Below are 27941 nucleotides of genomic sequence, written 5' to 3' on the forward strand. Positions count from 1 at the left end.
CATACTTTATGAAATGAACTTTGTGCCAGTGTGCTAAAAAGAGGACCACTGTTGAGTTGGATTAGAGAGACTAAGCAGTAGCAAAAAGCCATTACATATTTAATGAGAAGCAACTTTGTAGTTGTTCTTCACAGCTAATTTGATTTTCACTAGGCTTATAAAAAAGAGAGATCAAACTTGGTCTTCTCCTCCAGTGTGGTCTCTGCTTGTTATATTCATTTCTGGAATGCAAGAATCTGTCTATCAAATCCTTTGCTTACGCCAGACAAGCTTGACGTAAGATCTTCCACTGTTCTAAACCCAATCTGTGCCCAAAAACCAAAAACAGAAACAACAGAACATGAGGATCCAACCCCAAAACTTGCAAAACAATATCAAATGACAATATAAGAAGCCAATTCTAGCTTATTGCAGAAATTGGTTGTGATGCACATAGTTTTGACAGATTTTATAGATCAAATAGAAAGCAAAAGGAGTAGAATACCTTATCAAGAAGTATCTCTTGGAAATGTTCTGGACGTAAGACAATGGTTCGGTGATGCATTGCAGTTGTCTGCAACCACAGGAGACAAACATAGATTCAAACTATATAATACATAGCTAGCTTGTGCACTCTGAAACATTAGAAATAAACTTGTGTCTTAAGTACACACACCTCTGAGACACGACGATTCTTTTCATAAGATTTCCAAGGCTGAGGTTCCATTACAAAAATACCACCCTGAAAAAAGCAAATCCAACAACTTTAAAAAGCGCATATTATGAAAAGCAAAAAGAAAATGGGCACACACTCAAGTACAGTAAAGTAGCTTACCGGATTAAGAAGGCGCCAGATTTTCGAAAATAAGGTGATCAAACCATCGTCACCCCAGTTCAAATGAATCCACTTTGTCACACTCAAACTGCACCCAAAATAAAAAGAAACTTGTCATCAGTAAATTGTTACCTTTCGTTTCAGACTTATGACAAACAACACAGATGAAATTTCAGAAGCACGTTGAGGTTTTGAACACTATTGGTTTCTGCTCTTTTATTTTCAATCTCCAAAAAGACAAGAGGCCAAACGTACGAGTAAACAGAAGGGGCAAAAGAACCTTTACCATAGAATTGTATCATAACGATTCTCGTCAAGGTTTCGGGTATGAACAAAATTCTCTTTCTGAAACGACACAATCTGAAACAGGTCTTTAGTTTCTCTGTTGCCTGTCTTGATCTCACCATTAGAGAGAGAAATAGATTGCTCCTGTGAACCAGCTGCACCCCCTCCCACTGAACTAGATTTCTTTTCACCTGGCTTGGCGTGATTCTGCTTCCTAACAAAATTCCTAAGATGCCATTGAGCATCCCCAACTCGACCTTAAATCAAAGAAAATCTAGTTCAAGGCCGAAGAACTGATGATTGCTTACGCAAGGATGCACATTATGGAAAGCTTCAAAACATACGTATCAGGATAAAGTATATACTGTTCTGTGTTTCACTCGAGTTTGACTTGATATGAGCTACTTAAATTAAATCGAACAAAACATTTTTTCTGCGGACTTGAACGATAAAACACAGTGAAAACAAAAAATTCTTACTTGAATCAATATCAACTCCAAGAATGCTCCGGCAACCAAACTTATTAGCTGAAGAAAACCAAAAGGAGAAAACAATTATCAGAGAAGACGATTATATAAAAGATTGTAGATGCTAAGTAACAGCTTCAAAGTATCTCCAAAAGGAACGAACAACAGAGAAAGGTTCAGACTTTAACATAGCAAGAGAAACAATCTACTTAAACTGGCGCATTTACGATAATCAAGTGAAGCTTATTGTTTAGTAGAAACCAAACAACGTATACTTGTAACCAAATACTAGTTAACAGTCTTAAAGAACACTAATCTTCACACATCTAACTGATCTACAAAATCATGAAAGGATTGTGATAATTATTATTATGAAAAAGCAGAAAACATATTTACCAATATGGATAGTCATGACGCCGCTGTTGCAGCCGATGTCAAGACAGACCTTGCCTTGAAACCATTCTTTCTTCAACACTTTAAGCCGTGGATCCTCATCCATATCATTGCTTATCTTAACAACACCATTACATGTCCAAAAAGATATGCAAAAAATCAGCAGGCAAAACACTTGAAACATCAAAAAAAAAAAGGATGAGGAGAGACTATATATGAAGGAATGTGACTAACTCGATAGCCATAGTAGTTTTTGTAGTTTCCGAATGGAAACGACTCTTGGTTTTTCTTCTTCTTCTTGTTTGGGTTTTGGTTCGCTTGTTGTTGCTGCTTCGGCTTCTGATTATCTTCATTAGCAATCACTTTCTCTTGTTCTTGTTGTTGAAGCTGCTTCGCTTCATTAGCTACTACTAGCTCAACACTCTTCTCGTTGCTTCTACTCCTCTTCTTCCTTTTCTTCTTCTTCAGGTCGTCCTTGTCCTGACCCATTTGTGCGACTGAACAAAAGCCCCACGAGATTATTAGGGTTTTCCTTTGTTTTTAAAATGAGATGGGCTTCAGGCTTAGAAACGAAACTACACGAGGAAGAAGAAGAAGAAGAAGCTTGCCACAGAGGTTGAGTAAGCGGCGCCAGAGCGAGGTCAGAAGAAGAAGCGTCGTCGAAGAAAAAGGGTTTTTAGCAGAATATAAAAACCTCAGCGGCTGAGGTTCTTATATTCAGTATTCAGGTAACAACTCTACCTGACAATTTCTCAATAATTATGCTCTAAAAAATTTTTTTAATTAAATAATATATCTTTTTCGAGGGTAAATATATTTCAACAGCCCATTTCTATAAATATCAAAAAATAACATTATATCTGAAATATTTACTAATTATTAATTACTAATTTTATCTATTAAAATAGAATTCAGAGAATTTTTTTTTATCTGGATCATCATTTAATTTTTTTTTAATTAAATAGCTAAGAAAATGGCAGAAAGTGCATCAATGAAGCCATAAAAAAAAAACAATTCTTACATTTTGTAAGTGATAAAAATCACAACTTTTGTAAGTTTTCAGTAATGTGAAGGTTATTCTCAATAAAAAGATTGAGTTTTATGACAAAAAAAAAAGAAAAGAACCCAACATATTTGCTCTTCTCTCATCAAATATTGTTACAGAAAATCTAAAACATAGTTCTTCCCTCCTTTTGCCTCACTCTCTGTTTAAGCGAAGCAACTTTGCGCACGGATTGGTGATAATAGCCTTCCTCAAACAAAAGGCAGCTGCTACCCTTTTTAACACCAATTTGCTTCAATCAGTATGGTCTATAGCGCATTGGCCGTCTGAACCTGGGAACTCTCCTGCACATACCATAAAACCCATTCACCACTTATCAACAACCACTGATGAATATGTATTAGACACTGAATCAAACAAACGGATCGAACCGTTGCTACTTTCTTTTGATAAAGAGGAGGTAGTGAAGTTTCTTTAAACGTACCCATAAGCATACGGAGGATAAAATGGAGGTCCGGGCATGAAGCCCCTCATGGGTCTAAAGGGGCGCCTTCCTCGGAACTGTCTCATTCCGGGGACGTTAGTCCTCTTTGCAGATACCTGAAAAGATGCATGAAACAAAGTATTAGGATGACAAATCTTTAGCTATAAGCCCAATTAACTGAAGAACGAGTTTTCACCTTTATCTGACGACCATGCAGTTCTGACTCGTTCAAAACAAGAGAATTCTGAACGGCTTCTTCTTCCACGAACTCCACGTAGGCAAAACCTTTGGGTTGGCCAAACTTATCTGTCAGAATCGTAACCCTATTGACTGTCCCAAAGGATTGAAAATGCTGCTGGACTTCCTCTGGAGTACATGCGTAGTCCACCTAACATACACAAAACCAAACAGCCACATAGGAAAACTAAAGAATCAATTGAGGACTAACGCTTTTTGCAGATACTGATCATAAAAAAGATTGGAGATAAGGTTCTAGGTACTTAGAAGGCAAGTAGTTTAGCAACTACAAGCAAGTTTCACTCATGCTAAAAGCAATTATAAACAAACATTCTTTCGAAAAGATACAAAACATTAATAAATGAGAGACATGTAAGACGTAAAAAGTTGAAGCCTCACATTGCCAACATATATTGAACGCAAATCCACTTCCTCCTTCTCAGCCGCACTAATAGCACTTGATGGATCTTCATTCATATGCAACCAAACAAAGGGCATTAATCCGATTAGCTAAGGGTATTCAAGGTTATAATCATTTAAGCACCAAAACAAAAAACTACTAGTGAATTTATATCTTGAGAGATTCGTTGACTCACTAAAAGGTATCCTCTCAAACTAATATGTCAAAGATTGAAGCTGAAACAAATGCACATAAGAACTTCCGCCCAAAGATTCTAAGTACATATATGTAAACCTTTGACAACAACCCTAATCAACAAGTCATGCTCTAAACCCTAATCTGTCAAGCTCCAAGGTCTATATATATGAAAAAAAATATTCAACTCATTCAATAGAGCAAAAAAGAAAAGCCGAAACCTTGAGCAGCAGCCATATCGTTCTCAGCTTTGGCTTGCATCTCACGCAAAGCACTAGCTTCTTCCTCGATCTCCTTAAGTCGTTTCTTCATGTCCTCTAAATCCTATCCAACCATAACAAACTAATTCAATACAGTACAGTAGGAAACAAGGAAGGGTCAAGTAAAGCTGGATCGAAAGAAATCAGAATACCCTAGAGGCAGAGCCTGGCTCAAGCTCCTCCTCGTCTTCGGCAGCGGCGGCGCCTTCTTCTCCGGCGTGTTCTTGATACTCGTCAGTCTCCATCTCGCCTTCGTCCTCCTCTGGGATGTCTCCACCGTACACTTCGTGCTCTTGCTCATCTTGCAGCGCCATCTCTCACTCAGCGACTGTCGTAAAGGTAAAGTTTCGGAATTTTAGGGATTGGAATTGGATGGGGAAGAAAGGGGAAAGAGGTTTGTTCGTAATTTCTTATACAAATTCAGTTGCGTCGGTACGGTTGGTCCGGTCCTTTTACAATAAATAAAGATTAATCGGTAACAATCCACTCAAAATGCTGTATAATTTGTCATATATCTTTGTTTTTTTTTTTAAAAAAATTATGACTATAATACCCTTATCTTTATCTATTTTCTTTTTTTATTTTTATGTATTCTAATTTCTTTATCTCTCGTATAGATTCTTCAAATCATCTTCTAATTCAACACAAATCTTTATTTTTTTATTCTGATTCTTTTGACATCCATAATGCTAATCTTATTATCTCACCCCAATTCCAATGTTTATAATTTCGACTCACAATCAACTTTTAGATAATATATACGTTAGTAGGTATTTTATTACTTACCTACTATTATTTAGATTTTAATGGATTCTTAATCGATACATAAGTGTTATCTATTACAAATAGTTTTAGGGCTATTTGATAGATAACTAATTAATTGTTAATAGTTTCATTAACTGATATATGATTTGTTAATCGATACATTTGTTTGATACATAGATTGTTAGATGATACTGAAATTATTAGCTAATATGTTAGTTGATATATAGATTGTTACCTACTATGTAAATATTTAGCTGATAAATCTAAAGTTACTTGTTTTCGATAAAGCATGAGGATATTTTCGTCTGTACAGTGTCAAAAATTACTTTTTATTGAGTTATCCATAATTATAATTATGGGCATTGACCTAATTTTGATATATTTCACACATTCACTCTACATTAAATGGGCTGAGCTTACTTCTGTACAGGGAAAGAAATACGTGACGTGTCAGCTGGGCCTACTTCTGTACAGCCGTCGGTATCGGTCAGATCTAATTATTTTGTCCACCAAAAATGACTTCAACCTCGATACAGCAAGCTCCCAACTAGGCATGTTAAAATGGACCAGTGTTTTAAATCCGATCCTTGAACCTGTGATCCTATATGAAAGCCGATTTGAGTTTTAAAAAATAATTTATTATTTAGAAATCCGATAAAATCCACAAAAAAAATCGTTAAAACTTAGAACTGGCTACCGGTTAAACCACTAGTTGAAATACTACGAAATTTTTACTTGCTTTTCTTAATATATTTCAGTTATATTATTAGAATCTGTTTTCTATTTTAATTAAAAAGTTAGTTTTTTAGTTTTCCAAAAAAAAAAAAAATCTTAGATCATGTTATTATGAATCTATTAACAAAACTAGTTGATGTGATTTAGTATTTGTTTATTTTTGTTATCGATAATTTATTACAACTTTATATTTTTTGTTGGTTTATTTTTAATTTAAAGTTTAATTTCATTATTCACATTAGGCATTTAAATACTTAAGGATTTTAAGTCTTGATATATTTTATTATATATCATAACTTAACTTGTTATAAAAATTGTTAAATTGTTTTTTTTAATATTTTATATGTGAAATGGAAATAAAATAAATAAAACCAAAGTTAAATATTTTCTAAATTTTTTTTAAAACATAAAATATTCTTATATTTTTCAATAGTTAATATATTATTGTATAAAAAATTAATTAATTTATTAACTAATGGTTTGTCCGCGGTCGATCCGATAATCCGGTGACTTGAAAAGTTGTTTGGTTCAGTGTCCGGATCGGGATTATACATGTCTGTCTGTTTGGGCTCAATTCGTCAACTGACATACCCATTAAATAAATGGATATCCATCATTTAAGCCCGTTTCTGAATATATTTTTTCTTAAAACAAAATTTTATATTTAAATATTTAAAAAAATTAAAGATAATTTTAAAATTTTAAAATTTTCATAACTTTTATAATTTACTTTTTTTAAAAACAAAATGATTATACTATATTTAGTTTGTGTTTTCTTTGAAAAAAAGTTTATGTTAAAATTGCGTTTAGAATTTATTGATATTTTATGATATTATGAGTTAATTAGTATTTAACATTGTTCTAAAACGCGCCCGCGGAGTCCGATTATGCGGCGCCGGAGCGCTCGGCGGAGGTCCATCGTGGCGATTTCACCATCCTCGGCCAATAAATTGGATTGAGCAAAAAGTTCATTCTTTTTGAAGTTTTAGGTTTTTAAATCGCATGCTGGAAGGTAGATCTATGAGTTTGATGCATAAACAACAAAAAAAACTCATAAAATTTGTGGTTTTTGACAAATCTGTGTTGAACGCGGCGGAAAAAATATTGCATAAAACCTAAATAAAACGCAGGGAAGAAAATGACATAATTACAATTATGCCATTCACTTAAGAAGCGGACAAAAATAACCAAAAAGTACCTCATGGGCGTCGAACCCGGGTACAGATAATCCCGTTTAATAATTAAAACTATGTCCCGCATATACCCCGTTTAATCCCAGACTTTTTCGGCAACTCGCTAGGCCCGGGGTTACCGCCCGGGTAATGCCTAGCGTAGTTCCGAACAGGGGTATTTAATAAAATAAAGTGTTTATAATTTTCAAAATCTGTTTTAATTTGAATTTCTATTTATCATGAAGTTTTAAAATCAAATTAAAACTATATGAAAATATGATAAAAAGATTATAGGGTTTAAACAGACAGGGTCGAAACAGAGGACGACCAAGACCGAATCACCTTAAGGACAGGAGAGTTAGCTAACTGTCCATGATATGTAGAGTTAGGCACGACATATGCATTCCAGAAACGCGAGATAGCTCAATTGACTTGAGTAGTATAAAAGAACGAGTTCGCTCAAAAATTGAACCACAACATTACGATCACACTTAACACTTACAATATTATGCAAGAAAAATATCCCTCGCAAACTTGTAAGTGATTTTCGTGTTACCTATGTTCATCGTAATTCCTTCTAAAATTTGCGAGTCGCACGTGCTTCATCATAATTCCCTCAGCCTTAAGAGCAACAATAAACAAAGAATCAAATTGATACGTCCATATCTTACAATTTCTATATCAATACATCATGAAATCCCCTATGAAAAAACCATTAACTCAACTAATAGATTACTCACTCATGATCAAAGAACAACAACAAAATGATTCAAAAGAAAACATAATATGATTGTATGAATTAGAGATAGGGATAGAAGATCTTCTCCATATATAGAGTACATGAAGATATCTCTTTCTAAGAGTCTACAAAAGCTTTCAAGAGTATCTCTCAATCTCTCCGACAGTCAAGAATAGGAAATCAAGATCAAATATAAAATCTAGTCGATTTCCTAGGTAAAAAGATCTTCAAAACGTGTCTCTTCACACATATGGAAAGTTCTCTTGATGTGTCATCGATTGACCGATTCATGTTGTGTGGATTGGTCCATCCTTGACCTGGATCATGCGACTTCATCGCGTGGATCGCTCGATCATTGTCACACTAGAAAGATTGATCCCATGTGTGGGTCGATCGATCCTCGTCAGTTTTCCGGCACAATTCGACCCAATGCTCCATTTTCTCCAAATTCCTGTCCAAATGCATTATTTTCCAACAAGCTAGCATGTAACTTGTAATATCACTTAAGAACTACAAAAAAATCCGAGAAAACCAACCATTCTTGATAGAGAACCAAGTTTTGAAACCGATAAAAACACATAACATCAATCTACTGTAGGGAAGTTGATGTTAGGAGTTTTCAAGGTTTCTAAGACAAATGCTGTAGTATAAATGATTGTCGAACCAGTTCTGAGGGATATCAAAGCACTGAGAATGCAAGTACTCACTTAATCTAAGTGCAACCAATGATTTAGATGGGTTTTAAGCTATGACTAAAACTAGAAAGCGATAACAGAATGATACTTCTTGTCTAAAGGAAAAGAGAACTCATGGGCATAGGGATTAGACCTTGGGTGATCAAGTATCGAACTAAGGATGACAAATGATCAATCAAACTATCAACCTTAAGCCTAGACACAATTCTAAGCAAGCTCTATGTCTAGATGAATGCTCATTTGCTAACATATCTCAAACATCAAATGTCTTTGGTTGAATAATATGAAAGCAATCATAACTAGCAAGTCCAATGGCTATCTTAGCACCTCTAACAACAAATGTCTTTGGCAAAGTATGCTAAAAGCTAAGAAGAGTTGTCTCGGGCATTTCCTCGAACACCTTTCGGGGGGGAAATGCCTAAGGTTCAACTACTCAGTGGCCAACTCAGAAGATGCTTTATGCTCACTCTACTAGCAAGGAAATATGAATGATCTACACTAAAACATCCTAGTTCTAACCTAATCACCCTCAATCTCCCTAACCCATGAATTCAAAAGGTGATTACTCACTAATCTCCATGATTCCTCTTAAACCCATGTTGGATTTCAGATTAATCATGTAGAGAAACACAGGAAATAGATAAGAACACAGAATTCTCAATAATAAACTGATCAATTGATTCAAAGAGATGACTTTCCAAAGGTTTTTTGGTGGTTTTTCTAAGAACAAAGATGATCCCCCTCTTGGTGGCTCCTAGAGTATTAAAACATAGGTTTAGAAAATAAAAACGTGCATAATGAAATGACCAAAAGGCCCTTGAGAAATCACAAGTTCGAGTAGAAATAAAACGCGCAGCGACCTCAGCCCGTCGCTCCGACAAGTCGCTCTAGGCTTCGGGAGCGACCTCGCTGTGTCGCTGCGAGAGGTCGCTCCGGGTTCCTTCTCGCGTCTCTGGGTGATGAAACCGCGAGCGACTTCTCCCTGTCGCTCCCATAACGTCGCTCTCAGCTGGAGCGACCTCGCTGTGTCGCTCCGAGAGGTCGCTCCGGGCTCGTTCTCGCGTCTCCGAGTGATGAAACCGCGAGCGACTTCTCCCTGTCGCTCTGGTTAGGTCGCTCCAGTAGGGTGATCAGAGCGACTTGGTGGTGTCGCTCCAGACTGGTCGCTCCCATGCCTTGCTCGCCCAATGACCACTCTAAACACTCATTTTTGAGCTCCAAATGCCTCCAAGTGCCTCCAAGAACTCCATGTGGTACTCCAATACCTGATAAGGACTCATGTATGCAAAATGCAACCTAAACATGGCTAAATCCTAATCTATATGATCAAAATGCACATGGATAAATGGATAAAACAATAGAAATATGCAAGATATCAACTCCCCCAAACTTGTTCTTTACTTGTCCACAAGTGAACTTTCTAGAACTCATAGGGAAAGAGGTTGAAGGTGGGAGCTCATAGCCAAAAGAAACACCACTAGCAAACACAATTAGCCCACTCTCTTATTACACTCTAGCTTCTCTAGGCCTATCTCAACTCCTTTTGTCCCTACACTCATCATCAAGCATCCACACATTCAAATCTGCCAACTCTCACATTCATTAAGCATAAGATATCAAGTGAATTCTTGCAAATGGTCAGTTGGTCCAAGTCATTTGGTTGGGTAAGGGAAGGTTTTTATTCAAGTGATTGAAGAGGTTCAAAACATATGATCTTTAAGGTGGTTTACTCTCAAAACAAGTAGCCTTGACATTGCACATAATATATCTAAGAAAGGGACCAACTCATGCATACAATGCTCAATCTCCATTGTTCTACCCTTTTCCCAAACATATAAGTTACACATTCACTCTCAAATGTCAAACCCAACTCACACCTCTCACCAAAAGATTCTAAAAACATCAGCTCTTTTTCCTTGAAATCTATAAGGGATTTTTCACAACCTCAAAATGTCTCTCAGCTCCTAACAACTTTGCTAGCCCTTTTTTTTTTTTTTTTTTTTTTTTTTCTTTTTTTTTTTTTTTTTTTTTTTTTTTTTTTTTTTAGGTTGGGAGCCAAGACTTTTCAAAACTAGAGCTGGAGGTTCTCTACTTATCCCAATAAATCAATTCACTTGAGCACAAGAATCTATCCTTTTTATTTCTCCCAAATCATGATTACAACGCTCACCCTCCCACCTATAGCTAGACAATAGAGTGTCCAATCCAGCAAAAATGAAGATCAAGCATTGTCGTTCCCGATACTCTCAACATTATGCACATGTAAAACTTTCCGAAGAAGGCCTCACTCATCAAACAATGAAAGCTTAAAAGGAAGGAAAGGTTTTGGGAGTGGTCTACCACTAGAGTTTGTCAAAAAGAATGGCATAAAAGATGTGACAACTCAAGTGTGTATAGCCATGACTCAGTACACAAGAGACCCTAAGCAAGAAGCATTAAGTTCATTCAGTTCAAATAAGGTTGTAGCTGGCTTCAAAGACTGAGTTTCTACAATCAACAAGTTTCAAGAAGAGTTTTCAAGGCTCGAAACATACAAGTCTTTTCGAGAGGTGCATGGCTACTCAGGTGCAACGTAGTGTTCTTTACAAGGCATTTAAAATCATTGCTCCCAATGCAAGTGAATGCAACCTATATGCTCTAGACTCTCCTAATGGTGCAAATGATGCAAACTAAATGAAAAATCTTTTTTTTTTTATGCAAATAGGTGTGCAATGCATGACTCAAATGAAACACAATCAAAGCAAACATGATCAAATGCTTGGTACCTCCCCCAAACTTGAGATACACAGTCTCTGTGTGGTCAAGGAAAGAGAGAGATACCGAGAAGAAAAATAATATGCAAAAATGAAATGGTATATACAAGGGAGAGAAAGAAGTACCTCCTATGGATAGTAGGTGGGGGCAGATGCCCCAGCATCGTCGTCGTCAGGAGGGAAGGTGGTGTAGTAACCACCAGATGCTGAACCGGAGCCTCCATACCATGGTTGGCTCTCAACCTCGTCAATCTCGTCCTCACTGTCTGAAGAAGCGAGGGATGGGGATTTGTTGCCGGAAGTGGAAGGTTGAGTGGGTGGGTTCCTCCACTTACGCTGAAGCTGCGCAGCAGTGAGGGGGAAGCCAAGAGCATCAGGCGGGGGTGGAGGCTGGGGGTTTGAGGTGTTCGCGAAAGCGAAATCGGCTGAGCTACATCCAGCTATTCCTCCCCTAGTTAAGACATCAGCTACTTTCTTCATGAACTTTGCTGAAGTCTTTGCCTGCTTCTTCACAGTCTTGCTGAGCGCCTTGCACTTATCCTTCAGCTTTTCTATCGTTCTGTCCTGAGCTTTGTTCCACCTCTGGAGACGACCAATGTGGTCATGAGCATCACGGAGAGCTCCAGGGGGAAGGACTCCGTCATGGGGCTTGAAGTAGTAGCGCGGAGGTCCATAGATATGCTCAGATGTGTCTGCAACAGGCGAATCAGGTTGCGTAGGGACACTCCTTTTCCTTGATGGAGCTGCTTGAATTGGATCGAGAGGCCCGTGTTCTCCGAGAAAGTACTCCTGGGGAATGTTGAAGCTGACAGCTCCAGGTATCTCTAAACTCGTCAGGTTCCGGTTTGGAAGAACCACCTCGACTGGCTTGCCCTGCAAGTAGTAGTGGTAGACGTAGTCCTTCCCATACATCCCACTGAAATAGGTGGCAATCCTCAAGTAGGTGCCATCAATGAACCTAGGCCCCGCTGCGTCCTTTCCCAAGGGAACATTCAGAAATTGGAGCAGTGGTGTGATCATTCCGCCTATCCCCATCTTTGGGCGTGAATCAGTGGTGTACCACGCCCAGTCTCTGTAGTGCTCGAGACGGCCCACAAAGAAACTGACCATCCCAAAGGTAGCATAGATGTCAGTGCTGGGAAGGGGTAACACTCCAGGTTGAGCGTAGGGACGGATAGCCGGACAGAGCAGTCGCATGTCTTCCTCAGTAACCGTACCCGCTTGCTTCCGTGGGTAAAAAGCATGGACTAGCAATCTGTGGAGGTAGCGTACAGACGGGTGTCGGATGTGTGAGTTCTTGTCCGCCCCGGTAGAGTGCTTGTTTCCAGTGATCAACTTCCAGAGCTCTGTGGGGAGGTTCTCACACTTGGGAAGTGAGTGGTCTTCTAGGTCTTGGAACCCCATGACCCTCCCAATGTCCTTGAAGTTCATGTTGTATTCTCTTCCATTGACCTTGAACCTGATTTTTCCCCATCCTTGTCTCACATGCGCCGTGTCGTGGTAAGTGACCACAAGAGAGGATAGGAACTGACAAGTGACATCCTTGTAGAAAGGATAAGCCATGGTGAGGAGTTTTGGCATCTTCAAATGTCCCAGCATCGCCTCAATATCAGACTCTAGACCCAACTCCTTCAGCAAATCGAGGTCGGCAAACCTGGTTGGAGCCCAAGTGACTCCATTCTTCAAATGATCATATAGCTCCTCCACAGATGGAGTTTTCGCTCTGTCTCGATCAACAGCAACCCCTTTGCCCTTTGACATCTTGGCTTTCTTCGTAGGTGCCGGCTCATCTTCACTCTCAGTTTCACCTTCCTCATGGGTGGGAACTGGTACACTTTTCCCTGCCCTCTTCTCGTGTTCTTTCGATTTCCTTGCAGCCAACGTCTGCTGTCGCACAGTCCTCTGCGTCCCTGAGCCAGTTGGCTCGCTGGTTAAAGCTTTTCCTCTTAGGGCAAACTCTTGACTTTCGGCTTCTTGCCTCTCAGCTTCCAACCTTCCCTTGGTCTTCTTAACCATTTTCACCTTGCTCTGGATGAAAGGAAATGGTGAATGGGTAGTGAAGAATAGACTACAGGGGCGAAAGCTTGGATTTAGAAACAAGAACTAGTTGATTTGGGTGAGAATTGAGAAGGTTTTGGGAATTTTGGTGTGGGTGAGTTTGAGAGAGTTTGTGAGTTTGTGAGAGGAGGGGAGAGTGATAGAGATGGAGTCGCAGGGGTTGGGGTAGGTTTAGGGTCGTCCGGTTCGGTCTAGGGTGGTTAGGGTCGGTTTACTTGAATTAAACCGGGGTTTAGAGTTAGGAAACTTACCTGGACCGGTTCGGGAGCGACGTGAGGGTGTCGCTGGGAGAGGTCGCTCCCGAGTCGTTTCCTCGCGTCGTGTTTCGACTAAAACGCGAGCGACCTTGGAGTGTCGCTCTAGAAACCTCGCTCTGAGCTGGAGCGACTTCAAGGTGTCGCTCTAGGACGTCGCTCCGGGTCAGTTTTTTTTTTTTTTTGAGGTCCGTTTCGTCGAAACCGCGAGCGACTCCGAGGTGTCGCTCCCATAACGTCGCTCCCATCTGGAGCGACCTTTCGACCTCGCTCCGAGACCTCGCTCTGAGGCGATTTTTCTTGATCCGGCGACGAAAACGCGAGCGACCTTGGAGTGTCGCTCTCGAAACCTCGCTCCCAGCTGGAGCGACCTTGAGGTGTCGCTGTGAGACCTCGCTCCCACGCACGACTCCTGCTCAAAACTGAACCGATCAAGCACCTGCACACAACTTCTCTCTTTTTTTTTTTTTTTTTTTTTTTTATGCAATAAGATGAAAAATGAAAATACCAATGCAATATATGCAAGGATACGCATGGGACTTCCTCCCAAGTGAGCTTGTTTTAAGTCCCGAGCTTGACTTTGCCTCCTTTTAGATTAGGCCGGGGTAGGATCAGACAGTGGAGTTGAAACTCCATCTTCCTCTGGTGCAGTAGCCATGTAGAGCTTAACCCTTTGTCCATTGACTGTGAAGTCTCTTCCATCAGTGCTCCACAAAACTATTGCTCCATATGGCCTAACCTCCTTGACTTTGAAAGGACCGGACCACCTTGACTTAAGCTTTCCTGGAAACAACTTCAGCCTAGAGTTGTAGAGAAGAACTTGATCTCCTTCTTTAAACTCTCTCTTCAGGATATTCTTGTCATGGAAAGCCTTAGTCTTCTCCTTGTAGATTCTTGAGTTCTCAAAAGCATCCATTCTTATCTCATCAAGCTCGTGTAGCTGAAAGAGCCTTTTCTCCTTGGCACTCTTGATGTCAAAGTTCAGCAACTTTATTGCCCATAGTGCCTTGTACTCAAGCTCCACTGGCAGATGGCAAGCTTTCCCATACACTAGGTTGAAAGGTGTGGTGCCCAGTGGTGTCTTGTACGCTGTCCTATAAGCCCAAAGTGCATCGTCAAGCTTATTGGACCAATCCTTCCTTGTAATCCCCACAATCTTCTCCAGAATAGATTTGATCTCCCTGTTAGAAATCTCAACTTGGCCACTTGTTTGGGGATGATAAGGAGTTGCCACCTTGTGCTTCACACCGTTCTTCTTGAGAAGTCCCTCAAGCAGTTTGTTAATGAAGTGGGAACCTCCATCACTGATTACAACTCTTGGAACTCCAAACCTTGGGAAGATGATGCTCTTGAACATCTTGATTACAACTCTAGCATCATTGGTGGGGCTTGCAATGGCTTCCACCCATTTGGAGACATAATCAACAGCCACAAGGATATATTTGTTGCCAAAAGATGATGGAAATGGTCCCATGAAGTCAATACCCCAGACATCAAACACTTCAACTTCAAGGATTGGATTTTGAGGCATCTCATTCCTCTTGGTGATGTTTCCTCTTCTTTGGCAAGAATCACACTTCGAAACAAAGTCTTGTGTATCCTTGAACATATGTGGCCACCAGAATCCAGCTTGTAATACTTTTGCAACTGTTTTGAAGGTGGCAAAGTGACCTCCATAGGATGATCCATGACACTGTGCAAGGATCCCATCAATCTCCTCATTTGCAACCACTCTCCTATAAAGCTGATCCTTGCAGAGAATGTAGAGGTAGGGCTCATCCCAGTAGTATCTTTTCACATCCTTATAGAACTTCTTCTTGGCATAGCCCACAAGATTCAGAGGTTCTTTTCCTGTGGCTAGGTAGTTCACTAAATCGGCATACCAAGGTTCTTTCTCCTCTGTTGCTTGGACTTCTTCCAGCTTCCTACCAGTCTCACAGACTGCTATCACTGCTTCGATAGCCATGATCTGCTCCTCAGGAAGTCCTTCGTCAATAGGGATACCAGACTCTACCCTCAACCTGGACAAATGATCAGCTACTCCATTCTCAACTCCGGGTTTGTCTTTGATTTCCATATCAAACTCTTGGAGCAAAAGGATCCACCTCAAAAGCCTGGGTTTTGCATCCTTCTTGGCCAAAAGGTGTCTCAAGGCAGCATGATCGGTGTAGACAATGACTTTAGACCCAACCAAGTAGCTCCTGAACTTCTCAAAGGCAAAAACAATTGCCAGCATCTCTTTCTCTGTTGTGGCATACCTCATCTGAGCATCATTGAGGGTTTGGCTGGCATAGTAGATCACATGGGTTTTGCCATCTTTCTTCTGCCCCAAAACAGCTCCCACAGCATAGTCACTGGCGTCACACATGATCTCAAAAGGAAAATCCCAATCAGGTGGCTGGACAATTGGGGCACTAACGAGTTCACCTTTTAGCTTCTTGAAAGCTTGTAGGCATTCCACATCAAAACTGAAGGTAGCTTCCTTGCACAGCAGCCTGGTCAAAGGTCTAGTTATCAAGGAGAAATCCTTGATGAACCTCCTGTAGAATCCAGCATGGCCAAGAAAACTCCGGATGTCTTTCACTGTCTTTGGTGGAGGCAGACCAACCATAACATCGATTTTGGCTTTATCCACCTCAATCCCCTTCTCTGAAATCTTGTGTCCTAGCACAATCCCTTCCTTGACCATGAAGTGACACTTCTCCCAATTCAGCACAAGGTTGGTGTCTTCACATCTCTGTAGGACCCTGCACAAATTTGACAAACAAGCAGAAAACGAAGATCCATAGACAGAGAAATCATCCATAAATACCTCCACAACATCCTCAATCAGATCAGAGAAAATTGACATCATGCACCTTTGAAAGGTGGCTGGAGCATTACATAGACCAAATGGCATCCTTCGATATGCAAAGGTACCATATGGACATGTGAATGTCGTTTTCTCTTGATCATTGGGATGTATGGGGATTTGGAAAAATCCTGAATACCCATCAAGGAAACAATAGAATGGGTGATTTGCAAGTCTCTCAAGCATCTGATCAATAAATGGTAATGGAAAATGATCCTTTCTAGATGCAGAGTTTAGTTTTCGGTAATCAATGCACATTCTATGACATGTGATGGTTCTTGTTGGTATCAATTCATCCTTGTCATTCTTAATCACAGTGATACCACCTTTCTTTGGTACAACATGCACAGGTGATACCCATTTAGAATCTGAGATAGGGTAAATAACACCAGCATCTAGGAGTTTAAGAATCTCTTTCTTTACAACATCCTTCAGGTTAGGATTTAACCTTCTTTGATGCTCGATAGAAGTCATTGATTCATCCTCAAGATGTATCCTATGCATGCACAGAGAGGGTGATATCCCCTTGATGTCATCTAGTGAGTAACCTATTGCCTTTCTAAATCTTTTAAGTGTTCTCAAAAGTTCAGATAGCTCACTTTCAGTAAGTTCACTACTCACAATGACAGGGTAAGTTTCATTAGGACCAAGAAATGCATACCTTACACCATGGGGAAGAGGTTTAAGCTCCACTTTAGGTGCCTTAAGTTCACTCCAGTCATCTTGCTTGTTGTCCTCTTGTTGAGTGACTGAGACTTCTTGGTGAACCATCTGGGGAAGCTCCTCGTACTGATCCTCACTGAAAAACCCCTGGTGTGAATCCAGCATCATCCCATAGGCAGTACTCTCCAGGTTCTCAACCACCTCAGCCTCTTTCTCTACAGTCAAAGCATGCTGTAGAGGGTCCTCTAGTGACAACTCTTCAAGGATTTCATCAGCAAGGGCGTCCATCTCTTCAATGTAGAACACCTGCCCTTGAACTGTTGGCCTCCTCATTACCTCCTTGATGTCGAAATGGAGAACGTGCCCTTTACCCAGATGGAGATCAATCTTGCCTTCTTTCACATTAACAATGGCTCCAGCTGTGGCTAAGAAAGGCCTTCCAAGGATTAAAGGGTCTTGAGCTTCTTCACCCATTTCAAGCACTACAAAGTCTGTAGGGATCTCATAATTTCCAACCATCACTGGGAGGTCCTCTAAGATACCCACAGGGTACTTAACTGAACGATCAGCCAATACCAGAGAAAGTCTACACTTCTTGTACTGAGTGAAACCGAGCTTCTTAGCAACAGATAGGGGCATCAAGCTGACACTAGCTCCCAAATCGCAGAGACACCTATCGAATACCATAGGCCCAAGAGCACAAGGTAATGTGAAGCATCCTGGATCTTCTAGCTTCTTTGGTATGACCAGCCTCTGAATGATAGCACTGCACTCATGAGTGAGAATCACCATGCCCTCCATCTCTTTCTTCTTTGCAGCTACAGCATCTTTTAGGAACTTACTGTACTGAGGAATCAGCATGAAAGCATCAATAATGGGCATTGTGACCTGGACTTCACTCATTTGCTTGTCAAACAGAGCTTTGTACTTCTCTAGCAACTGCCTCTTGAATCGACCTGGGAATGGAAGCTTAGGTTCATAGGCAGGAGGAACAAAAGAACTTTCACTTGCAGGAGTGACAACTTCACCATCTTTAACTGTTTTCTTCTCTTCTCCAACCTTTCCTTTTCCTTTGGCTTCCACTATCTTTTCCAAGATCTCGTCATTGGTCTTCTCATCAACAATCACCACTTCATCATCTATGGTGATGGCAACCCCCTCACTTTGTTTCTCAGCATCCTTGGTGAGAGCTCTCTGAGGTAACTCCTTACCACTCCTGAGAGTGATAGCTTTCATGGTTTCCTTGGGGTTTTGCTCAGACTTTCCAGGTAGAGAACCTTGTTGGCGATTTTGTTGAGTGTTCATGGCAGCAAACTGGTTCTCCAAAGCTCTGAACTTGTTGTTGAGCTCATTGTAGCTCCCATCAATCTTTGAGTGAAGATTCTTCAACTCATAGCCAACATGCTTCTCACTTCTTGTTTGAGATTCCAGGATTTGTTTCAGTAGAGCATCAGTGCTGCTGACTTGAGGGGTGGAGGTAGAGGGATTAGATTGTTGTTGGGAAGAATTGTTGCCTTTGTTGTTGAAACCAGGAGGAGGGTTTTGCTGTGGTTGATAGCTGCCTTGCTGATTGTTTCGAGGCTGGTAACCACTCTGATGGTTGTTGGAATAGGATTTCTGTTGGTAGTTGTTGTACTGAAAGTTGGGCTCTTTCTTGTACCAGCTACCATTGTTGTTGATGAAACACAACTCTTCCTGACCTTCCAAACCTTCAACTTCATGGACAACAGCTGGTGTCTCTTGGGTTGGGTTGCCAACAAAGTGCAGCTGCTCTTGGGTAGCTTTATCAGCAAGGAGGATGTCTATCTTATCTTGTAGAGCTTTCAACTCCTTCCTCGTTTGCTTATCATCAGATCTACTGCCTCTGTCGTGGTCTCCACTGTAGACTGCATCACTCTTAACCATGTTGTCAACCAGCTCCTCTGCATCCTCCTCAGTTCTCCCCAAGAAGAATCCATTACTAGCTGTATCCAGTCTGGCCCTGTACTTAGGAAGAGCACCACGGTAGAATGTGCTCAGCAAGCTCTCTTTAGAGAAACCATGGTGTGGGCATTGAGCTTGGTACCCCTTGAATCTTTCCCAGGCTTCACTGAAACCTTCCAAGCCCTTCTGTTGAAAGCTGGAGATCTCGTTTCTCAGCTTAGCAGTTCTTGAAGTAGAGAAGAACTTCTCCAAGAATGCTTTCTTGCAGTCATCCCAAGTGGTGATGGAGTCGCTTGGTAGAGACTTCTCCCACTGACGTGCTTTATCCCCTAAAGAGAAAGGGAATAGCTTGAGCTTTAAGGCATCTTCGGAGACACCATTGGTTTTTGACAACCCACAGTAGCTGTCGAACCTGTCCAAGTGATCAAATGGATCCTCTAGAGCCAAGCCATGATACTTGTTGTTCTCGATCACGTTGAGGAGTCCTGACTTGATCTCAAAGTTGTTGGCTGCCACAGCGGGTGCTCGGATTCCCAATCGATAACCATGAATGTTTGGACGGTCGTAAGTGCCAATGGGCCGAGCTGCTCGCTGTTGGTTAGGTGGACCATTGTTGTTAGCGCCATTGACGCCTGCATCTTCTTGATGAACGTCTCCCATGTCAGTGTTCAGTCTCTGCAATTGAGCCTGATGTTCTTCTTCTCTTCTCTTTCTAGCACACTCTCTCTCTAAAGCTCTGATGTCTGCTGCTCTTGGAACTAGGTTTGATGGACCCCTGCTCCGCAAGTTCATACACCTGTAGATTAAAGGGAGGTGAAGAAGAGTCAGTAACAAAAGAAAATAAAAATGACTTAGTCTCAAGCAATTGACTAAATCTCAATGTTTAAATCTACTCAGAAATTGGCAACGGCGCCAATTTGATGTTAGGAGTTTTCAAGGCTCCTAAGACAAATGCTGTAGTATAAATGATTGTCGAACCAGTTCTGAGGGATATCAAAGCACTGAGAATGCAAGTACTCACTTAATCTAAGTGCAACCAATGATTTAGATGGGTTTTAAGCTATGACTAAAACTAGAAAGCGATAACAGAATGATACTTCTTGTCTAAGGGAAAAGAGAACTCATGGGCATAGGGATTAGACCTTGGGTGATCAAGTATCGAACTAAGGATGGCAAATGATCAATCAAACTATCAACCTTAAGCCTAGACACAATTCTAAGCAAACTCTATGTCTAGATGAATGCTCATTTGCTAACATATCTCAAACATCAAATGTCTTTGGTTGAATAATATGAAAGCAATCATAACTAGCAAGTCCAATGGCTATCTTAGCACCTCTAACAACAAATGTCTTTGGCAAAGTATGCTAAAAGCTAAGAAGAGTTGTCTCGGGCATTTCCTCGAACACCTTTCGGGGGGGAAATGCCTAAGGTTCAACTACTCAGTGGCCAACTCAGAAGATGCTTTATGCTCACTCTACTAGCAAGGAAATATGAATGATCTACACTAAAACATCCTAGTTCTAACCTAATCACCCTCAATCTCCCTAACCCATGAATTCAAAAGGTGATTACTCACTAATCTCCATGATTCCTCTTAAACCCATGTTGGATTTCAGATTAATCATGTAGAGAAACACAGGAAATAGATAAGAACACAGAATTCTCAATAATAAACTGATCAATTGATTCAAAGAGATGACTTTCCAAAGGTTTTTTGGTGGTTTTTCTAAGAACAAAGATGATCCCCCTCTTGGTGGCTCCTAGAGTATTAAAACATAGGTTTAGAAAATAAAAACGTGCATAATGAAATGACCAAAAGGCCCTTGAGAAATCACAAGTTCGAGTAGAAATAAAACGCGCAGCGACCTCAGCCCGTCGCTCCGACAAGTCGCTCTAGGCTTCGGGAGCGACCTCGCTGTGTCGCTGCGAGAGGTCGCTCCGGGTTCCTTCTCGCGTCTCTGGGTGATGAAACCGCGAGCGACTTCTCCCTGTCGCTCCCATAACGTCGCTCTCAGCTGGAGCGACCTCGCTGTGTCGCTCCGAGAGGTCGCTCCGGGCTCGTTCTCGCGTCTCCGAGTGATGAAACCGCGAGCGACTTCTCCCTGTCGCTCTGGTTAGGTCGCTCCAGTAGGGTGATCAGAGCGACTTGGTGGTGTCGCTCCAGACTGGTCGCTCCCATGCCTTGCTCGCCCAATGACCACTCTAAACACTCATTTTTGAGCTCCAAATGCCTCCAAGTGCCTCCAAGAACTCCATGTGGTACTCCAATACCTGATAAGGGCTCATGTATGCAAAATGCAACCTAAACATGGCTAAATCCTAATCTATATGATCAAAATGCACATGGATAAATGGATAAAACAATAGAAATATGCAAGATATCAGAAGTGACAAAGTCTGAAGCACCACCATGGAAATGATTCAGATCACACAGAGGCGCAAGATCCACTGGGAACCACGACACCACCCCATAAATTACCTTGAAAGGACTAAACCCGAACTCATGTTCGTTGCATGACTGTGAGCAAATTCAGCTTGAGGAAAGCACGATTCGCGTGATTTGATGTTCTCAGGAATCAGAGACCGTAACACGTTGCCCAAAGATCTGTTGACGACTTCACCATCTGATTGAGGATGATAATAAGTGCTCATATCTAAACTGACACCCAACATCGTCCACAACGAATTCCAGAAAAGACTCAAAAATCTCTTATCTCTATCCAAAACAATCGACAATGGTAGACCATGTAAACAATAAACCTCACCAAAGAAGAGCTGGGCGACCTTCACTGCTAATACGCTTACACAAAATGAAATGAACCATTTTTGAGAAACGATTGACACACGAAAGTATAATCATTGCCTCTCTGATTTCATGGTAATCCCAAAACAAAATCCATGTTTAGGTCAATCCAGAGTTGAGCAATGACCGGAAGAGGGAGGTACAATCCAGCATTCGAAGCATGCCTTTTTGCAAGCTGACAAGCTCGGCAACATTCAACGTAACGCTCCACATCACGGAGAACACCATGCCAATAGTACGATGCAGTTACCAACTGAAGCGTTCTGTCACGCTGGATGTGACCCTCCTTGTGCAAGTCGTCGATTGTTTTCAGTCGGAGACTACAAAAAACAATGCATAACTGAGCTCCATTGAAACCCCATCGAGTAGCATAAAATCGTTTCTTTTTTTTCTTATTCACTTCTGCCCAAACCTTCCCGAAGTGTGGGTTCGTTTTATAAAAGTCTGACAAAGAGGCAAAACCCATGACAGAAACATATCAGTAATGATTTGATTTGTATATAATAATAATTTGATTACTCTAAAATAATTGACCAAAATATTTGTTTGTCTAAAAAATTGGCTTAAATTAATTAATATTTTTATTTTATTTTTAAATGAAAGCTTTTATCTAATCGTGAATTCAGTCAACAAATTCTGCAAATATAGTCATATATAGCATTGACATCACATTTGGTTAATCAATATTAGTCACATTTACTATGTCATATTTTTCCTCCAATCAAATTATAATATTTTCAAATTAACTATTATCACTTAATAATATTATTATTATATAAAAATGGCTATGATGTTCTTCGGGCCTGCTAACTATAAAACTAAGGGTCCGATTGTTAATGATGTTGTTGAGGCTTTGTGGTTTTGTAAAGCCATGAAAGTCAAAAAATTTACCAATTAGGGTTTTAGGCTTTAAAAATCTGTAAAAATCTTAAAAGTCCACTTTAAAAAAAAACTGTTTTTTGTTCACTTTTTTCGAGAGCCACCTTTTGTTACTATAAAGTTTTTTTTTCTTTTTTTTTTTTTGAAAAATTGGTGAACTTTTTTTTTTGTCCAATTTTGACCAAAAATAAAACAGAACAATAAGTATAATGATTTATAAATCAATTATTATTAATTAGTTAGATTTTTAACATTAGGAAAAATTCGTAACCTACTATTATTAGACATTAAATTGTTAAAGCCTACAAATTTTAATCTTATTTAAAATAATAAAAATAAAATTGTTTCTTACAATTTAAATTAATATTTAACAATAAATAAATAAAATATATTTATTGATAAATTTTAACTGATTTCTTATTTTATGGACTTGCATAAAAAATAGATAGAAAGAAGTAGGTAATACCTTTTGGCAATATTTTGAAAACCAGACTGAACATTGACACTCGTCATGGGTCAATGGTCGGACCGGTCCAACCGGTTCAATATGGTTCTAAATTTTAATTTAATTTTAGATTAAGTAATTATATAAATGTATAAATAACATTATTTTTGTAAAATTTATATTATTGTTAGAATCTAAAAATGATATGAAAATCAAATGAAAACTTTTAAAATAATACAAATGTCACAATTTCTAAAGTTCTTGATGCCAATCCAGTTTTTAACTTTTTTAAGTCACAGCTATAGCTTTTAAAGCCAAAATATTTATAGCCACAAGTCTAAAGCCAAAGCCTAAAGCGAAAGTTGTTACCAACTTTAAAACTAAACCAAACCCTGCATTATCAAGAAAATAACAACGAATAAGCTAAAAGTTACTTGTTATATCACTACAAGAAAACATGTGATTTTCGACCACAGTTTGCGACTGTATAGGTAGTCGTTAATATTTACGACTGATAGGCGACTGATTTGCAACTCATACAATTCCGTCGTATATAAGTCGCAAAATAATGACTACGACAATCAGTCGTCGTTACGTCGCTAAATTACGACTTATCCGCGACTACGAGGTTGTCAGAATAATACAAACACAATATAGTCGATAAGTGGCGACTATTTAGCGATCGATTTCTGTGGTTATAACTTAGTCGCTAATCGGTCGGTGAAAACCGGTACAAAACACGTGGTTTACGTTTTATGGTTGGTGTAACTAATTTTTGCTAGCAGTCGGTATTTAGTCGCTAATAAGACATAAATTTTGCTATATAATCTAAACGATCTTTTCCACATTTTTGCTCAGAAAGCGTAGAAAGAAAGTTTGACAACACAAAAAATCCTCATAAAACAAAAAGAAAAAAAGATTGTTCGAAGTGTTACAATGTCGGGAAATTACAACTATTCCAATTTCCGAGAATGGATATACAAGAGAATCGATGAAAAGATGGGAAATTTCTCATAAGAGTTCATAGCAGGGGTGGATCAATTCATGACATTTGCAAATAGCCAGCCTATCACGCAGAGCAATGGGGGTAAATTTTTCTGTCCATGTAGTGTTTGCAAGAACGATAAATTTCTTCCGGGGTAAAAAATTTGGAAACATATATATAGTAGAGGATTCATGCAAGACTATTATGTTTGGTATAATCATGGAGAAAAAATTGATATGGAATTAGGAACGAGTCATGTTGATCCGACACCTTTAAGTGGTAGTGAAGAAGTTGGTAATGAAGATAGATATGTTGATATGGTAAATGATGCATTTCGTGATAATGTGAGTTCTGATAATTATCACCAGGATGGTAGCTCCCAGGATGGTAGTTACGAGAATGTAGTAGAAGATGTATGCAACCATTCGAAAAAGTTTTACGACTTGTTAGAAGGAGCAAAAAATCCCTTGTAAGATGGTTGTCGTGAAGGTCACTCGCAGCTATCCTTAGCTGCTCGAGTCTTGCAAACTAAGGCAGATTATAATATGAGTGAAAAGTGTGTGGATTCGGTGTTCCAAATGCTGAATGACTATTTACCTGATGGAAACATGGCAACTGACTCACACTACGAGACAGAAAAGTTGATGCGCAATTTAGGCCTCCCATATTTTACAATTGATGTTTGTATCAACAATTGTATGATATTCTGGAAAGAAGATGAAAGGTGGAAACATGTCAGTTTTGTGGTGCAGAAAGATGGAAGCCTAGGGACAAACGCCGTAGAAACAAAGTACCATATAGCCGTATGTGGTATCTCCCTATAGCTGATAGGTTGAAGAGACTGTATCAGAGCAAGAAGACTGCAGCGGCAATGAGGTGGCATGCTGAGCAACAAGCAAAAGAGGGAGAAATGTGTCATCCATCTGATGCGGCGGAGTGGAAAAACTTTCAAGAAATACATCCCCGGTTTGCCGAAGAACCGTGTAACGTTATCTTTGATTATGTACAGATGGATTCGATCCATTTGGGATGTGATGTGCAGTCCACAGATTAGTACATGGAACCAGCTCAGCATGAAGTTCAGGACGTTCTGAACATTTCAACCGAGGTTCATGTTTTTCACCGTACCAGACAGACTGACCGCGCAGTGTACTGGACCGTCCCGCATACGTCCGGAAAGGAGCTTTGGCTGGAACCATGGTCGGATGACCGATCTGACCGTACTGGAGCTTGCCTTTGCCGTCCAACTTCACAAGATAAGGCTGATGGTCAAACCAGAATCAACTTAGGACGAGCCAATTCTGATTCAGACCATAGCTTCTCTTTTTTGGCCCGGTTGGCTCGTACCGCATGTACCGACGACCGTGCTGATGATCTCTCTACCTTGTTCGATCCGATCATGGACTTTTCCTTTGGATATTTCTCTAAGGTAAGGATCCTTAAGCTATCAGAAGACTTGGGCTTTGTTGGAACGCAACTTGTCCGATCAGAACGTCCCGCGGCCCTTGCTGATCGTCCCGCCTATGTGCTAATCCTTACCGCTTTGGACTTAGCTGGTTCGGATGCATCTGAACGGAAGCCGATCGGTCCCTTTGACTAGTCTTCTCTTTATTTTCGTGCCTTGACCAGATCTAGTCAAGTTTATTTAATGTTTTGCCTTGTTTTCCTACATTTCCATTTAATGTCTAGATCTACAAAACTCTATAAGTATGTAAACTCTTCTAATGAATAAATGAATCGATTTTGGCTAAAGCTTTTGAGTTAAACTCTTTGTTCTTTGTTTAGAACTTGTCTTGTTTCTTGGTGAGTCATATCCAAGCAAACACCCCTCAAACTCGTTGGTCTTGTGAGTCATATCAAGCAACGGTTCGAGATTCTTCTTTTGGTGGTCTTGTGAGTCATATCAAGCACCAACTGAAGCCGGGAATATCGAAGGCCATTCCGCAACCTTCGTGCGACCCTTAAATCCATCTAGTTCTCCATTCGGATTTCATATCCAGACCTGATCCATTCGAGTGAGCCGATCTTAGGGTCTTTCAAGTGGTATCAGAGCTGCTCGTTTGGTATCTTCTAAATCATTCATCTTTCTCATCTTCCATTTCTAAATCATAAACATTTCTTCTTCTATCTATCTTGAATCCGGGCCCCTCATTACCATCCTCTATCAATAAAAAAAAAAGATCTATCTATAAAAAAAAAAGAATTCGAAAAGTTTTCATTTGGCGATTGGTGGTGGAAGAGAAAGCCTGTTGGCTGAGGAGAAATCCAGCCTTTGAGGTGGTTAAAACGGATTCCAAAACCAAAAATCTCTTACCTTTCTATCTTGAAAAAAAATCCCTTTTGTCTGCTTGGATTTGTCCATTGGGATTCTTTGATTTGTTCTCTTAGAACATTGAGTAGAAACTTGTGTGTGATCACCAAAAATCTGAGAGAAACACTTGTGTGGGTGAAGATCATACACTTGAGAGAGTGAGGATTTTTATCTGCTAATCTTTTGTGTTGAGAATTTTCAGGATAAGATGTTTGGCCTTCTCAAGGAGACTAGCCAAGAGAAATACCAACGACAGGCTAATTTTCATTCTTCATCTCAAAACTTATTGAATGTTTTTGATGAGTTTGTTACTGTGCAGGAAAGGCCAACCCTTAGAAAACCATATAAGGTGCCAGACCGGAGGTGCAAAGAGCAGTCCAAGTCGTCCAAAGGTGAAGCTGATCCAAAGAGGCGTTTGCTTCAGTTTGATGTCCAAGAGTTTTGTGATGACTTTGTGGAGGAAGTGGTGAAAACCCTCAAGGACGTCAACCAGACCCATAAGAAGAGCACATCCACACGTGCACCTGTAGCTAAGCCATCCTTATTCATCAGCAAGAAATCCAAAGGTAAATCTGAAACCCATGTTGAGGAGTTGAAAGATTTTTCAGATTCTTTACCCATCTATGATGAATATGATGAAGAGCACATCCACACGTACAGTCGTAGTCACCTCTTCACTAGCCTCTGCAGTTGCCTCTTCACTAGTCTCTGCAGCTGCCTCTTCACTAGCCTCTGCAGCTGCCTCTTCACTAGCTTCTGCAGGTGCCTCTTTACGAGCTTTCTTCCGAGGTCTTGGATTGTCTTCCTTCACTACCTTTTTCTTCGCTGGACTAACAACCGCCGGCTTTGTATTGACCCAAGTACCGGTGACTTCCCAGCAATCCATGGTCCACTTCCACGGTTTCTTCACAAACATGAGTTTAATTATGTTCTCCTCGGGCGTGTCCTCAACATCAAACTCCCATTTTGGAAACATTTGACCATTGTCCTTCTGAACAAAGTTGATCACTCTAGTCTGCAGTAAATAGAAGATATGAACTTAGATATTTGACGGATTAGGAAAGATGGAAAGAAAAGACTTCGCAGAAGACTTATAATTAAGTCGTCTGATAAGTCTTCCAACTGGACGACTTAGTAGAAGACTTATAATTAAGTCGTCTGGAAAGTCTTCCAGCTCGATGACTTAGTAGAAGACTTATAATTAAGTCGTCTGGGAAGACTATCCAGACTACTTAATTATAAGTCTTCTACTAAGTCTTCCAGCTGGAAGACTTTCCAGACGACTTAATTATAAGTCTTCTACTAAGTCGTCCAGTTGGAAGACTTATCAGACGACTTAATTATAAGTCTTCTGCGAAGTCGTCCAGAT

General features: G+C 40.1%; 2 protein-coding genes and 1 non-coding gene across 4 annotated transcripts; 1 reads left to right on the forward strand and 2 right to left on the reverse strand.

The window, feature by feature from the left end:
- Positions 1-29: 29 nt before the first annotated feature.
- On the reverse strand, positions 30-2691 carry LOC106406882 (probable RNA methyltransferase At5g51130). Of its 2 annotated transcripts, XM_048748116.1 has the most exons (9): positions 2568-2691; positions 2194-2456; positions 1963-2077; positions 1579-1626; positions 1101-1356; positions 815-902; positions 656-721; positions 485-553; positions 30-305 (listed from the first exon to the last, which is right to left on the reverse strand). In XM_048748116.1, exons 2-9 carry the CDS (start codon positions 2446-2448, stop codon positions 216-218), a joined length of 987 nt encoding a protein of 328 aa, XP_048604073.1. In that variant the 5' UTR covers positions 2449-2456; positions 2568-2691; the 3' UTR covers positions 30-215. The 2 variants fall into 2 exon arrangements, with proteins under 2 accessions (XP_048604073.1, XP_048604072.1); XM_048748115.1 differs by having other exon boundaries at positions 2194-2659.
- A 252-nt stretch (positions 2692-2943) lies between these two features.
- On the reverse strand, positions 2944-4982 carry LOC106406844 (polyadenylate-binding protein 1-like). Its single transcript, XM_013847580.3, has 6 exons — positions 4691-4982; positions 4500-4602; positions 4083-4150; positions 3643-3834; positions 3447-3562; positions 2944-3306 (listed from the first exon to the last, which is right to left on the reverse strand). Exons 1-6 carry the CDS (start codon positions 4850-4852, stop codon positions 3261-3263), a joined length of 687 nt encoding a protein of 228 aa, XP_013703034.2. The 5' UTR covers positions 4853-4982; the 3' UTR covers positions 2944-3260.
- A 14276-nt stretch (positions 4983-19258) lies between these two features.
- On the forward strand, positions 19259-19365 carry LOC125582654. Its single transcript, XR_007320111.1, has one exon. It is a non-coding gene; the product is annotated as a small nucleolar RNA R71 (small nucleolar RNA).
- Positions 19366-27941: the final 8576 nt, after the last annotated feature.

Source organism: Brassica napus, chromosome C2 (genome assembly GCF_020379485.1).
Source record: "Brassica napus cultivar Da-Ae chromosome C2, Da-Ae, whole genome shotgun sequence".
NCBI lineage: Eukaryota > Viridiplantae > Streptophyta > Magnoliopsida > Brassicales > Brassicaceae > Brassica > Brassica napus.

What these genes read in the sequence shown, in the direction of transcription:
- LOC106406882 (XM_048748116.1), bottom strand. Translation starts at nt 2,448, where the DNA reads ATGGGTCAGGACAAGGACGACCTGAAGAAGAAGAAAAGGAAGAAGAGG. An exon ending in CGTTATGATACAATTCTATG is followed by an intron (nt 903 to 1,100) that starts GTAAAGGTTCTT and finishes TTTTGGGTGCAG; the next exon opens with TTTGAGTGTGACAAAGTGGA. An exon ending in AGAATCGTCGTGTCTCAGAG is followed by an intron (nt 554 to 655) that starts GTGTGTGTACTT and finishes CTGTGGTTGCAG; the next exon opens with ACAACTGCAATGCATCACCG.
- LOC106406844 (XM_013847580.3), bottom strand. Translation starts at nt 4,852, where the DNA reads ATGGCGCTGCAAGATGAGCAAGAGCACGAAGTGTACGGTGGAGACATC. An exon ending in AGCCAGGCTCTGCCTCTAGG is followed by an intron (nt 4,603 to 4,690) that starts GTATTCTGATTT and finishes ATGGTTGGATAG; the next exon opens with GATTTAGAGGACATGAAGAA. An exon ending in TGCATGGTCGTCAGATAAAG is followed by an intron (nt 3,563 to 3,642) that starts GTGAAAACTCGT and finishes GCATCTTTTCAG; the next exon opens with GTATCTGCAAAGAGGACTAA.